Source organism: Mauremys reevesii, linkage group 13, assembly GCF_016161935.1.
Source record: "Mauremys reevesii isolate NIE-2019 linkage group 13, ASM1616193v1, whole genome shotgun sequence".
NCBI classification, from domain to species: Eukaryota; Metazoa; Chordata; order Testudines; family Geoemydidae; genus Mauremys; species Mauremys reevesii.
In genome coordinates this window covers 8,589,488-8,602,885 of record NC_052635.1, presented here as the reverse complement: position 1 = coordinate 8,602,885, position 13,398 = coordinate 8,589,488, and the positions used below count along the sequence as shown (strand labels likewise).

Genomic DNA, 13,398 nt, shown 5'->3' with positions numbered 1-13,398 from the left:
ACTGTGTGTTATAGAGATTCTGTGCCCCATTTGCAGAGGTGATGAGTCTGTTACAGCCCTGCCGGGCCTACAAAGCCTTGGTTCTTTAGCTCAATCTATAGTAGCTCATGCTTTTAGCTCTGGATCAGGGCTGGCTTTAGGCCGATTCCTCTGATTCTCCTGAATTGGGCCCCGTGCCTGACAGGGCCCTGCACATAACAGGACCCCGCGCCTAGTGACCTTTTAAATTTTTACTCACCCGGCAGCGCTATGGGTCTTCGGCGGCACGTGAAGGACCCGCCGCCGAAGTGCAGCCGAAGTCTCAGGGCACGCCCGGTGAGTACAAGCCCCACAAATCAGGCCCCGCACTTCCTAAAGCCGGCCCTGCCCTGGACGTCCCCAACTCAACCCTCAGCATGTCGGCCAAGAGGGCAGCTGGCACAGTTGCTCCTGTGTTACTTACAGTCAGCATCAACAATAGCTCTGAGCAGCTTCAAAGAGGTCACACAAACAGCCTCATTCTTAATCTTCAGCTGTGAGTGCAGAAAGGCTATCAGATCCTCTGGAGAAGAACGGGCTGCAAGGGAAGAAATCACGTCCTCGCTGATGACAGAACTCTTATTGCTACCATACCTTACAAAGGTAAGGAAGTTACAAGGAAACTACTGTGTAACTCAGAGTTTCTTCCCCTTACCTAGTTGAACTACACAATGGACCAGCTCTGTGTGATTTTCCATGCTGAGCGGCCTAGCTTGAGAACAGAGCTGTGGGAAGAAGGGAAATGGTCAAAGAAAAACTAATCAGAAGCAATTGAAAAGAAAATGTTCAATTAATTTCTAAGCTTCCACTTCCTACTTGTCCAACTAGAGGTCTGAACCCCAGGTGGATGGTACTGAACGCACAGGAAGAATCAAACACAATGTCCAATACATTAGATGAGAGAAGCTAAAGTGTTTTGAGCAGCAGAGCTCATCGAATCAAGACACAGCCACAGTGTTTACTGTACAACTCTGACTCCCCCTGATAATCAGCTTATGGTAAAATTGCTTTACAAACTGAGCTGGATATTAGCCAAGAAAGTGAGACCACTACCTGCTTACTCTTGAGCCTGCAGAAATCAGTAAGGCATGAGGCAGTCCCCAGGCTCTGCACTATCATTTCATAGATTTGGATTGTTAATATGCTTCAGATCTGCTGTGCCTAAGCTCAAGGGATCCAAGCAAAACCACCCCTCACCTGGTTATGCAGAGCACTGCAGATGGCTTGAAACTTCCCGTCAGGGAGAGGGATCTTATATTCACCAGAGACCTCCAAGAGCTGGCTCAGACTCTGCAACAGAGGGTGAAAGTCAGATGGTGGCACACACAAGAGCAATATGTAGTGACTGAAGCAGATTCAGGGGATTCATGGATTCCAAGGCCGAAACGGATTATTGCCATCATCTAGTCTGACCTCCGGTATAACACAGGCCACAGCCCTTGCCCAGAATAATTTCCAGAGCAGAGCTTTTAGAAAAACATCCCAATCTCGATTTAAAAACTGTCAGTGAGGGAGAATCTGCCTCGGCCCTTGGTAAATGGTTGTAATGGTTAATTATCTCACCATTAAAAATGGACACACATTTCCAGTCTGAATGTGTCTTGCTTCAGTTTCTAGCCACTGGATCAAGTTACCCCTTTCTCTGCTAGACTGAAGAGCCCGTTATAAAACATGAGTCCCTCATGTAAGATATTATAGACCGTCATGAAGTCACCTGTCACAGGATAGGTCCACCCCGTCAGGGTGGTACCAGGTTGTGGAGGAAATGAAGTAGATCTCGGGTGGCCCAGCTGGCCTAGTCTCCTTAGCCACCGCAGCAGTCCTGACTCCTACGGCAGCATAGCCTAATGGTTGAGATCAGCGCAGCAGCCCTTCAGTGAGGGTCCACGGCCAAACAGCCTGAGTCTGTAGGGCTCCCTTTCTAGGTATAGTAGTGCGGCCTAGTGGCAAAGTCAATGGAACCACCCTTGGCAGCAGAGCAATGCGGCCTAGTGGCCAGAGTCATTAGAACCACCTTTTGCAGCAGGGAAGTGTTGCCTAGTGGCCAGCCCTTCTCCACTGGGTCCTACGTATTCCACAGGTCCCAGCCCAGGGCCCTGTCTTGCCGCAGGGGTATCTGCCACCAGATCAGCGGGGATCCTTCCAAAACACGCCAAGTCAAAGCCCAGTGCCTCAACTGGATCAATGCTTAGTCTACCTAGGATACTTTCCACTCAGGAATTCTGTGGTCTCTCCTCCATCTCTGGCATTGGGCGGCTGGGGGTCGGTTGCAGCCACAGTCTGGCTGACCTCTGAATCCTGGAGCACTGGCAGTCTCTCTGCAGGAGCCTCCAATGCACCCAGGGCCGGCGCTTCCATTTAGGCGAGCTAGGCAGTCGCCTAGGGTGCCAGGATTTGGGGGGGGCGGCATTTTGCCTGGAGGGCGGCAGGTGGTTCCGGTGGACCTCCTGCAGATGTGCCTGTGGAGGGTCCGCTGGTCCAGCGGCTCTCGTGGAGCATCCGCAGGCACGCCTGCGGCAGGTCCACCGGAGCCGTGGGACGGACCCTCCGCAGGAACGCCTGCGGGAGGTCCACCAGAGCCGCGGGACCGGCGGCAAAATGGGTAGAGCCGGCCCTGCGCCTAGGGTGCCAAAAACCCTGGCACTGCTCCTGAATGCACCTCTGCTCTCTTCGGCAGCCATCCCAGACTGAGCTGAGTGGCTCTCTTTAATATCCTGGTTCCAGCTGAAGCATGCCCAGAAGAGATGAGGGGCCATGGCCTCCTTAACCCATAAAGTATGATTATCCCGTGTTGAACCAATGTTGGGTAGCTAAACCCAATCACGCACCCTTTTACTTTCTGTTTGTTAAACTAAATAGATTGAGTTCCTTGATTCTACCACTGTAAGGCATGTTTTCTAATCCTTTAATCACTGTGGCTCTTCTCTCAATCTCCTCTCCAATTTATCAACACCCTTTTTGAGTTGTGGGCACTAGAACTGGACACCGTATTCCAACAGTAGTCACACAAGTGCCAGATTTAGAGGTAAAATAACCACTGTACTCCTCCTAGAGATTCCCCTTTTTATGCTTTTCAGCTTTTTTGGCCACAGCATGAGCTCATGTTCAGCTGATTGTGGTGATCATGATGAATAATATTTTCAGAGTCACTGCTTCCCAGGACAGCATCCCCCATCATGTATGTATGGCCTAAATTCTTTGTGCCTAGATGCTCACATTTACATTCAGCCATATTTAAATGCACCTTTGTTTGCACCCAGTTTACCAAGTGATCTAGATCTCTGTGAATCTGTCCTCTCCATTTTTTACCACTTCCCAATTTTTATCTCATCTCCCAACTTTATCAGAGATGTTTTTATGTCCTCTGCCAGGTTATTGATAAAAAAGGTGACAATCAAATTCCTTCCTGCATCTAAACACTTTTCTCCTTTGCTGCTTCAAGCTTCCAGAATGTCTCTGATGCCATCTACAGATTTTACTATATTGAAGCAGTTCTGTAGTGCTCTGATGCTATCAAACAAGTCCATGATGCGTTGGTTCCCTCCAAATCATGGGTATTTCAACCCCCAAAGTGACCACATACTGTACCAGAAAGCTTCAACCAACAGAGATGGTGAGTAAATATCACTACCAAGAAGTTATAGCTGTCTCGTGAGTTCATTTACAACAGTGTAGCCGCACTGAAGACAGAATATGGCCCCTTAATTCTTGCTCATGTGGTACTCAGGGTAGATGAAATAGAGAGAGAAGGGGAGTGAGACAATATCTTTAATTAGATTATCTCACCCACCTTGGCGCTGTTGGGACCAACATGGCTACAACAGCACTGCATAGAACGGGAGGTGAAATAGACAGGCAATGCTTTTAGATCCATCTAGTTACATAATCCAAAGCAATCACCCTCAAGCCTCCTTAGTATTAATTTTCAGCCATTGACCATTGGCTTGGTACTGACCAGAGACAACATATGGCAGACCATGCTCTGAGGAGCTTATGAACTAAAAGAGAGACGCAGAGTTGACAAGATGTACTGGGAAATCATGAGGGAGGATCTTGTTGGGCAGGGGGGCAGGTGTTTTGTTTTTTATCTCCTTATCATCCTCCCCAGGAAACAGAGGATGCTTTTCATAAGAGGCATTTACCTACAAATCTTCTTGCCTGGCTCACCATGTGTATAAACCCAGAACTCGTGTGGATATTTATTTTCTAACAAGTCACTGTCTCAACCAGGAAACCCCACTGGCAGCAAATTCCTTGTGCAGTTCATACATGCACACACATAGACAGTTACCTTAAGGAGTGGTACCTCACCTTGGTGACGTGAAAAACATCAGTGTTTTCATTATATTGCTCAAGGAGCCATGAGAGGTGTTCAAATATCTGATCTTGATACTCCTCTTTGTGTAGCAGGAGGCTCATCATGGGACCAAGGGCTTTGATGATAGCCTGCTTGAGCTGCATAGATGAGACACAGAATTTATGTTCCTACTAATTCATTCACTATCATCCAATGGACACACCTTTTCTACTTCCAATGCCTGCAACTTCCCTTGTTCCACTGTAGGAATGGGCCTATCTCAATATTTCCTGGTAAAGAACCGGGACTCGTAGGGTTGGTTTCAGGATTATATCCTAATGCACCTCACAACTATACCAGGTAAAATATTCCCCAGATTAGTATGCATTCTAGGCCAACTCATCCCTGCTGGAACTCCACTGGGGCTGAATGGAGGAATTAATTTAAGCCACTATCCCGTGTTTATCTGCACGTTAGGTGCATAAAACTAGAATCCATGTACACTGTGTACTGACAGAATTTCCATGATGTGGTGACATTATAAATGTTTGGGTTTTAGATGTTTTACATGACACTCTGTTCCATCCAAAAGGACCTACTACTAAATGCCATCATCACAATGAGTGTCAGACACATAGAATTTAACGTTACAATTTCTGCTAAAGGTTTAGAGAACCAGCAATTCTCACCTCCGGCTCCTCACAGGTCAGCCAGTTGCTGGTCACATGAGTGTAGACGGGAAGAAAATGATTGCAGAGTCGCAATTGGCCCACTTTGGGGAATGAGCACTTTTCCCAGTTAGCCAAAAAGAGACGTACTGCCCTTGACCATTGTTCCAGAACTGCATGGACGGAGAGAAGACAGGCAATGTGAAAAGGACACATTAGTAATGAGGAGAAGTTGCTTTATCCATGAAGACACCCAGGCCAAAAGTTTACTACAATCCATGGCAGCTACTGCTCTGTTCAGGACTAGACGCTGAAATCCAACATCAATTTTGAGCTATTTCTCTTCCCCCCATTCCGTGTCTTGTTTCTCAAAAGGCTTTTTAATTTGCAGATCTCTCAATCTTTTTTCAATTACCAGCATCTGAAGACAATATTTTCTCCTTTCCTTGTTACCTTTTAATTAGAGCTGCTTGAAAATACAGTTTAAATTAAATTACAAATCTTTACTGATGGTGATTTTTTCTTTCAAAATTGCAAAGTTTAAAAATCATTTCTATTTTTCAAAAATCAAAAAAATCCAGCCACCTCTTTAGATACTCAGAAACACTGGATGCACACTTCCTGATCAGACTTGTCACTGACATTTTTCACATTTGTTTTTCATCAAATTTGGGGAAAAAATTATGGAAAATATAATTAAAAATCAAAATATTTCAGCAAGCTCTCCTCTGAATGACTCGTGTCCTCTGCAGTTATTGTTTATTTAACTCTAACACTGGATGATTTTATCTCGAGTTACAGTTTGTCTGAAAGATGTTCAGTGCCCCTAACTGCCATTGGCTTTACTGGGATTTGAAGGTAGTGGGGAGCACTTTGCCCTAAAGGTAGGTGTATCTAGTGTCCTTGCTAAGAAGAATTAGGGCCCAATCCTGTTGTCTATGAAGTCGATGGCAAAATTCCCATTTACCTCAAAGGCACAGGATTAACCCCTTACTGAGCATCACCTGAAAAGCAAAGGAAGAGAGAAGTGGAGAGGAAGAGAAGACAGAGAAAGAGGGTGAAAGGAGATGATGATAAAGAAACTAAGAGGAGAGAATGGGTGAAGGAGTGGGAAATGGGATTTTTAAATGTACAGTATTGAAATCTGTTCCCTTCACCTCCTCCCCCAGGAGACTGCTGGCAGATGGGCAGCTTCAGCCTTTGTGTCTGTTTATTTTAAATTATATCCATGAGTCATAAAGGGCTTGAACTTACAAATGCTCAGTGCCTCCTGCAAAGTGAGGAGCACTCCCAACTTCACTGAGTGCTGCGGGAGCCAAGGAACGCACCACCTGGTGCAATCCAGGGCAGGGAGCACAGTTCAGGGCATGTTTGCAAACTTGGTCAGTCACTCCAATCTGTACCAAGACCCCCTAAATATCCATTTGGGGCACCTGCAGTAAGTGCTGGCACTTACCACCGCAAAATGCTTGTCTCAGCCTGCCGTCCTTGACGAACTCCAGCATGGAGACCATGGTGTTCAGGGTCACTCTCACAAAAGGGATACACTTACGTGCTGTAGAGAAAGGCAGAAGAGAAGGAAGACAGATAATCGGCTGCTCTCCGCCTTCTTAGAACACACTTAGAAACACTGAGGGGCAGGATACTATGGGCTCCTGGGTCATTTTGCGCTGCATAAGCAGAGCAGACTGGCTTTAAAGGAGCCATTGAAAGCCAGTGGGGGATTCACCCTGAAGAGAGGAATCCTGCACCAGTGCACAGCTGTGCCCGATGCTCAACTCACTCCCAGCATAAGGGGAGAGAGCACTGGGGCCGGATGGGAAGTGGGGTGGAGAAGAGCTCCACTAGACCTGATCTTCCACTCATTCCCATCCTTAAGGAACTTCAGTTGGGGGCAGAAGTTAGAGCTTCCACTGCCGTCTGGACAGCTCATGATCTGGAAGCCAGAACTAGCAAGAGCAGTGAATCCTTTGTCTCTCCACACACGCACGCACACACTCAAGCAGAGCTCTGTTTACTCTCTCTACCTAAAAATGTTGCAGCTAATCTCCTGTCCTTAAATGAAAGACGATAACTTTGAAACAAAAGATGGAAGTTACCATACCATAGGCTGATGACAGGTTGCCCAGCGTAACTAAAATAAACTCTTCAGGCAGCTTCGGTGGTTTCAGATGACAGTGCAGCTCATACATGACATGATCAAAATAGCAGCTTGCCAGAGTCACTAACGTGTTGCTAGCTGCCACTTTTACTTCATTTGTTGCTTCCTACAAAAAAAAACCAAACAAAACAAAAAAAAGAGAAAGACTGAAGTAACTGAAGCCGGTTGCACTAGCCAGAGTTGTTTATATGAGTCAAGATCTTATTTCTGTGCATAAGTTCCGAATGAACTCACCCAACTTTCTGCGGATACAGTCATTAGTCATAAATATTCATTGAGTCGTTTGGCTAAACAATTTTCAGCCTTTGAGTTGCTTGCAAGCTGCTTAGTTAGACTATTCATTATTAGCTCCTTGTGGGTGGATGACTGATCACCATAGTCACATGATATGTTGCCCCGCCCTTCCCTGAGGAGGTAGTGAGACACAGACTGGGCAGCTTCAAAGATATTCAGAGAGATTTCCTGGAATAAACTGTCCCCCAAAAGGAGGCTGACTTCCTTTGGAACAAGAGAGAGATTTTTCCATGGGTTTTCCTGCTGCCAAGCTAGATTCTAAATCCAATGCTGCTGCTTTTGGAGATAGCTCAGATTCTGTCTGCCTTAGGGCTTTATACTGCCACTTATCCCTATAGTATCAGAGCGCCTCCCACATAACATCAGTATCAAAAATGAAATCCCTAGTAGACTTTGGGAAAGACGTGCTCATTAAGAAACCATAGGCCTGACTCTGTGTCTGAGATCATGTGTCTCGGGTCCTGATCCTGCAAAGCACTTAAGCACATGTGTAACTTTCACATGTGAGTTTTCCCATCTTATGCATGTGCACAAGTGCTGTCTAGGACCTGGGCTTTGGTCTGGAGGAAGGTGTGGGCCTCTAACAGAAGAATACATTTTCATTTCAGTATATAGTTCACCCCCCCCAAAAAAAAAAAGATAGAGTTTTAATTAGTTAAAGCTTTGGATCCTTTGATTAGTAGCTCAGGAGAACTAACTTACCCGAGTCTCTCTCATCTGCTCTGAGGCTAGGCTTATAATTTTTTTCACTAGCCTTATCTCTAGGCCCCCAGTGTCCTGCTGTAATACCTTATCCAGGATAAAGTAAATGGCTACTCTGTTTTGCTGGGGACAAACCAGGAAAGAGAACAAACAATTGGGTAAAAGTTTTTCGTGATGACCACACAGTAATTTGACAAATAAGCCCCTTCCCTAAAGAGCTTCCAATCCAAACAAGTGCCCTGGGGGTGACAGTGAAAAACCAAGTCAACGTGTATATGCAAGGGGTGACGGCTACCACAAAGAGCCATGTATGTTGGGTCTTTTCCACACAGGGATCATGGCACAAAGCAGGAAGACGACAGTTCCTCTCTGTTCATCTAAGGTGTGACTGCATCTGGATTATTGCATTTTCTAGCACCACATTCCCAGAGAGATCAACAAATTGGAAGTAATTCATGGGAGAGCAAAAAAGAATGCAGGGGGGTGGCAGAATTAACTTCTGAAAAGAGTACTGCAACCTGACCCAAATCCTATGGGACCTGGCTATATGTAGCGTGTGAACATCAAGGAGGAAGAGGAATTTTTTAGGCAGTGATGAGCTCCAGCTGGTTCGCACCAGTTCCCGAGAACTGGTTGTAAAATTTAGAAGCCTTTTTAGAACCGGTTGTTCCAGGACAAACAGTTCTAAAAAGCTTTTAAATTTAACAAAGGCTAGGGCAGCTGTCCACCCGGCCCGGCCCCAACTCACCTCACCCTCTCCCCTGAATGCTCCACCCTCCTTCTCCTCCCCTTCCCCTGCTTCCCGCGAATCAAATGTTCGTGGGAAGCCTGAAAAATGCAGCAGGAAGGTAAGCTGGGTGCGGGGGGGATGGTGTGTGCATGGCCCAGTCCGGCTCCCCCTGGCCCTGGCCGAGCGCCCCAGCCAAGCACCACCAGCTGGGGCTGGTCCCGGCTGAGCGGCTCGGACCCGGCCTAGCTGGGGACCCGCAGGTCTGGCCTGGCCCGGGGAGTCAGGACCCACGGCCCCGGCCTCCCCAGCCCCGGCCGCCCGGCGCTGGGCGAGCAGCCCCCCGGCGCCGGCCGAGCGGCCCCAGCCCCGCGGCCCCCCGGCGCCATCCGAGCGGCCCCGGCCCGGGGAGTCGGGCCCCGCGGCTCCGGCCCCGGCGCCGGCCAAGCGGCCCCGGCCCGGCCCGGGGAGTCGGGCCACATGGCTCCGGCCCCGGTGCCGGCTGGCGGCCCGCCCGCCGGGAGTCGGGCCCGTGGCTCCGGCCCGGTGCGGCCCAGCGGCCCGGCCTGGGAGTCGGGCCCGCGGCTCCGGCCGGTGCGGCCCGGCCCAGGGAGTCGGGCCCGGCTCGGCCCGGTGCCGGCGAGCAGCTCGGCCCGGCCCAGGCTGGGGAGTCGGGCCCGCATCGCCAGCCGAGCCGGCGCTGGCCGGGAGTCGGGCCCAGCGGCTCCGGGTGCGCCGGCCCGGCCTGGGAGTCGGACCCGCGGCTCTGGCCCGGTGCCGGCTGGCTGAGCCGGCCCAGTCGGCCCGGCTCGGCCCAGCGGCTCGGCGGGCTCCGGCCCGGCCCGCGGCTCCCGCCCGGTGTCGGCGGCGCGGCGCCGGCCCGGGGAGTCGGGCCCCGCGGCTCCGGCCCCGGTGCCGGCCGAGCGGCTCCGGCCCGGCCCGGGGAGTCGGGCCCCGCGGCTCCGGCCCCGGTGCCGGCCGAGCGGCTCCGGCCCGGCCCAGGCTGGGGAGTCGGGCCCCGCGGCTCTGGCCCCGTGCGGCCGGCCCGGCCTGGCAAGTCGGGCCCGGCCCGGTGCCGCCGAGCGGCCCGGCCCGGCCCAGGCCCGGCCCGGCCGGGGAGTCGGCACGGCACTGGTCGAGGTCCGGCAGAGCGGACCCGGACCCAGGCAGTGTGGTAAGGGGCAGGGAGCAGGGAGGCAGTGTTCGTGTGTTGTGGGGTCAGGGTGGTCAGAGGGCAGAGAACAGGGGGATTGAATGGGGACAAGGGTCCCAGGGGGCAGTCAGGAAGGAGCAGGGGTTGGATGAGGTGGCAGGGGCAGTCAGGGACAGAGAGAAGGGGTAGTTGGATGGGGCAGGGGTCCCAGGGGGCCATCAAGAATAAGAGGAGAGATTGGATGGGGCTGCAAGGGGCAGTCAGAGGACAGGGATGGGTCAGGGGTCCCAGGGGGGTGTCAAGGAACATGGGGGGTTGGATGGGGCATGACCCCCAGGGGGGGCACGACCCCCTCATGAGGTGAGGAGGAGGGAACCGGTTGTTAATATTTTGGCAGCTCATCACTGCATTTAGGTAAAAGTAGGAGTAATGGGATTAAACTAAAAAAAGACATACAATTTAGACTTTAATAACAGGAAAAATGCCTCACCTGTGAGATGGATCTATAAGGTTATGACATAGTCTTCCTAGGAAAATAGCGGAAGTTCAGTCATTAGGGGCTTTTAAAATTAGTTTGGCCAAACCAGTGGGAAATGGCCATTTGGAATGGTTCTGCATTCACAGGGACATGGACTGGATGATCCAATAGATCTTTTCCATCTCTGTCTCCTGGGAGTCTCTATATCTAGGTGACCTGCATGCCAAAGTCATAAAGCCCTTTGGAATGTTCAGAGCCAATCAGATCTCTCGATTGGCTAAGCATTCCATTGGTGCTGCTTGAAAAGGAGGCTTCTGCAAACTGCAACCAGAACACACAGCTCCACTGGGGAGAAGCTCCTTCCATTCATTTATAAATGTCAGGGGGATTTGTTTAATTGAAAATTGTCACTGATAATTTATGAATACATAAGCACTATGTAATACAAGTAGCTCTGGATTAGGCAATAATTTTATTCTTTAAAACCAAAAGAGATTCATCATTAATCAAGTAATTCAAATAATTAAAGTACTAGGAGGCCAAGACAAGCAGTTCGGTTCTGCTCATAAGGGCTAGTGGGGGAGGACAGACTGGGGCAGGGGCTGAATGGGAGTGGAGACCCAGTGTTACAGGGGGGAGGGAGGTTCAGAACCACATAGTGATGGGGGAGGAGGTGCAGAGCTACACAGGGACAGGGGATGGTTGGGTGGGGCATAGAGCCACATTGGGATGGGGGGAGTGGGTATCTGAGTGGGGGTGGAGGAACACATGTGGACAAGGGGTGCAAGGACCCATGAGGGTGCAGGAACACGTGGAGGCAGGGGCAGATGCCTTACTGAATGGGAGAGGTTAGGAGTCAGCCAGGGTCTGCATGGGGAGAGCTCCCTAACAATTCCTCCCCGCCCCTCCCAAAAAAACTGTTCCATACCTTTCCCATCCATACCCAGCAACCCTCCAAGTTCACACCCAGGCTCCTTCCCAGCAATTCACCTCCCTCTCCCTCAGCTCCTCCATTACCCCTGACTCCACCAAGCCATGAGGAGTGCAAGAAATATGGCTCTGTAGTGAGTTGAAGTGAATTGTTACTCAGAGTTCTGTATTAATATGCATAGTAAGGAATCTATTTGTCAAAAAAGATTTCCTCAATCCTTTTTGTTGTCTATTGATACAGACATACTTGCTGACAGGGATTTTGAAATAAATAATTTGAACTGGTGCAAGTATATTGTATATTTGCAGAAATGTTAAAATACTGTGCGCATCATTTTTATTTTTTTGTTGCAGAATCCACCCCTCCCCCCGGAAAATATATAGATAAGGTCCCTTCAGTGCTATAATCTCAATAATCTTTCTTATGATGACATGAGTGTTGGTTAGGAATAAGAGCAGGGAGTCAGTTCACTTGGGTTTTATTCACATTCTTTTACTAACTTGCTAAGTGGTGTTGAGCAAGTAACTGAATTCCCTGTGACACAAATCATCTGTAAATGGGGATCATGCTTACCATTCTCACAAGGGTGCTGTGAGTCTTAATTCACTAGTGTTAGGTAAGTGCTTTGAGATTTTTGGATGAAGATGCTAAAGAAGGGCAAAGTATTATTGGAAGAGATTACTGCAGGTCCTATAGTGTACTTTTACTATATACAACCCATGTACTCCACTGTGTGAAAACGGACAATGCTCTTTTTATAGAGCATTATATCAGCCTGATCTGTAATAACAGCATTTTGCATCATGGAGGATAGAAGGGTGAATACAGATTATGCTGCTGGTGCACCAGGCCAAGTTCTATACTGAATTACCCCCATGCATTCCCCCAGGAAGTCAGGCAGAATTTGGTGAGGACACATGGAAAGCAGATTTAATTTCATGAAACTGCCCTACCTTATCCTGTTGCAATTTCTCCAGCAGAACTCTCACAACACTAGCCAGCTTGGTCTTAGCTATAGAGGCAATCCTGAGGGCAATTCTGTCCTTATCTTGGTCATCCATGTGTGCCAGGAGGGAAACAACCTCATTATAAACACCTGAAATTTAATAAAAGGATTTGGCTGGTTACCACTGATAGTAGAATTGGTGCTGGCCTCTTTAATTCACTATCCAGTAAAGATTCTGCAGGTGCCCAAACACTGTGAGGAGAAGATGACCTGGGAATCATGTAAATTCTCTTCCTTCCTCCTGATGACCAGGTTTGTGTGCTGAAGGACCCAGTGTGTTTGGGAGGAAATCATAATGAAGAAAATTTGTTCCTTTCAAGTAGATCCCCATGTAAAATAATCTTCCTTTCCCTCTTTACTATCAATTGATGAGGTTTGATAGCATACAGAATAATAATTTATGGCCCAAATTTTCAAAACTGGGTGCCTAAACTTAAGCACCTAAATCCATATTAAGGCACCTACACCCTGATTCAGCATCCTAATCACATGCTTAACTCTAAGCCAACAAAGAGACCTAAAGTTAAGCACATGCTTTAAGAGTTTTGCTTAGTCAGACCTCCCCCATAACATTCAATAGAAACTCAGATTCTCAGGAAAGTTTCCAGGTCCAGAGGCTGTAGGCCAAGTCCTCAACTGGTGTAAATCAACACAGCTACAAGGAAGACAACAGAGCAACACTGGTTTACAGCAGCTGAGGTTCTGGTCATACAAATGGAGAACATTACAACTAATCTATCTGTATGCCTAGGCTTTCTGAATGTGTGTGTGAATAGACTGGATCTAGAAAATACAATGCTGACCCTTACCTCTCTCAATTACCTCCTGTTCACTCACAAGATTATTCATGTTTTAGTCTTTTTTCACCACTTCCTCCAGTCCTTTCTCCAAAGAGCTCCTGTCCTGGTAGGCAGCTGGCCTCTCAGTCTGTCATGGCCAGGATAGCCAGTTCAGATTATGCAA

At 48.9% G+C, this 13,398-nt stretch overlaps 1 protein-coding gene across 1 annotated transcript in view; it reads right to left on the bottom strand.

Annotated features, from left to right (window-relative positions):
• LOC120379924 (maestro heat-like repeat-containing protein family member 2A) overlaps positions 1 to 13,398 on the bottom strand; it is a 270,114-nt gene extending 256,716 nt beyond the window's left edge. The window contains exons 1-10 of the mRNA XM_039497439.1: positions 13,245 to 13,398; positions 12,383 to 12,525; positions 8,141 to 8,263; positions 7,088 to 7,250; positions 6,440 to 6,538; positions 5,005 to 5,156; positions 4,330 to 4,473; positions 1,216 to 1,308; positions 674 to 743; positions 443 to 556 (exon numbers count right to left, since the gene is read on the bottom strand). Of these exons, the coding sequence (XP_039353373.1) occupies positions 443 to 556; positions 674 to 743; positions 1,216 to 1,308; positions 4,330 to 4,473; positions 5,005 to 5,156; positions 6,440 to 6,538; positions 7,088 to 7,250; positions 8,141 to 8,263; positions 12,383 to 12,525; positions 13,245 to 13,284 (1,141 nt within the window). The 5' untranslated portion in view covers positions 13,285 to 13,398. The remainder of the gene's footprint in view (positions 1 to 442; positions 557 to 673; positions 744 to 1,215; positions 1,309 to 4,329; positions 4,474 to 5,004; positions 5,157 to 6,439; positions 6,539 to 7,087; positions 7,251 to 8,140; positions 8,264 to 12,382; positions 12,526 to 13,244) is intronic.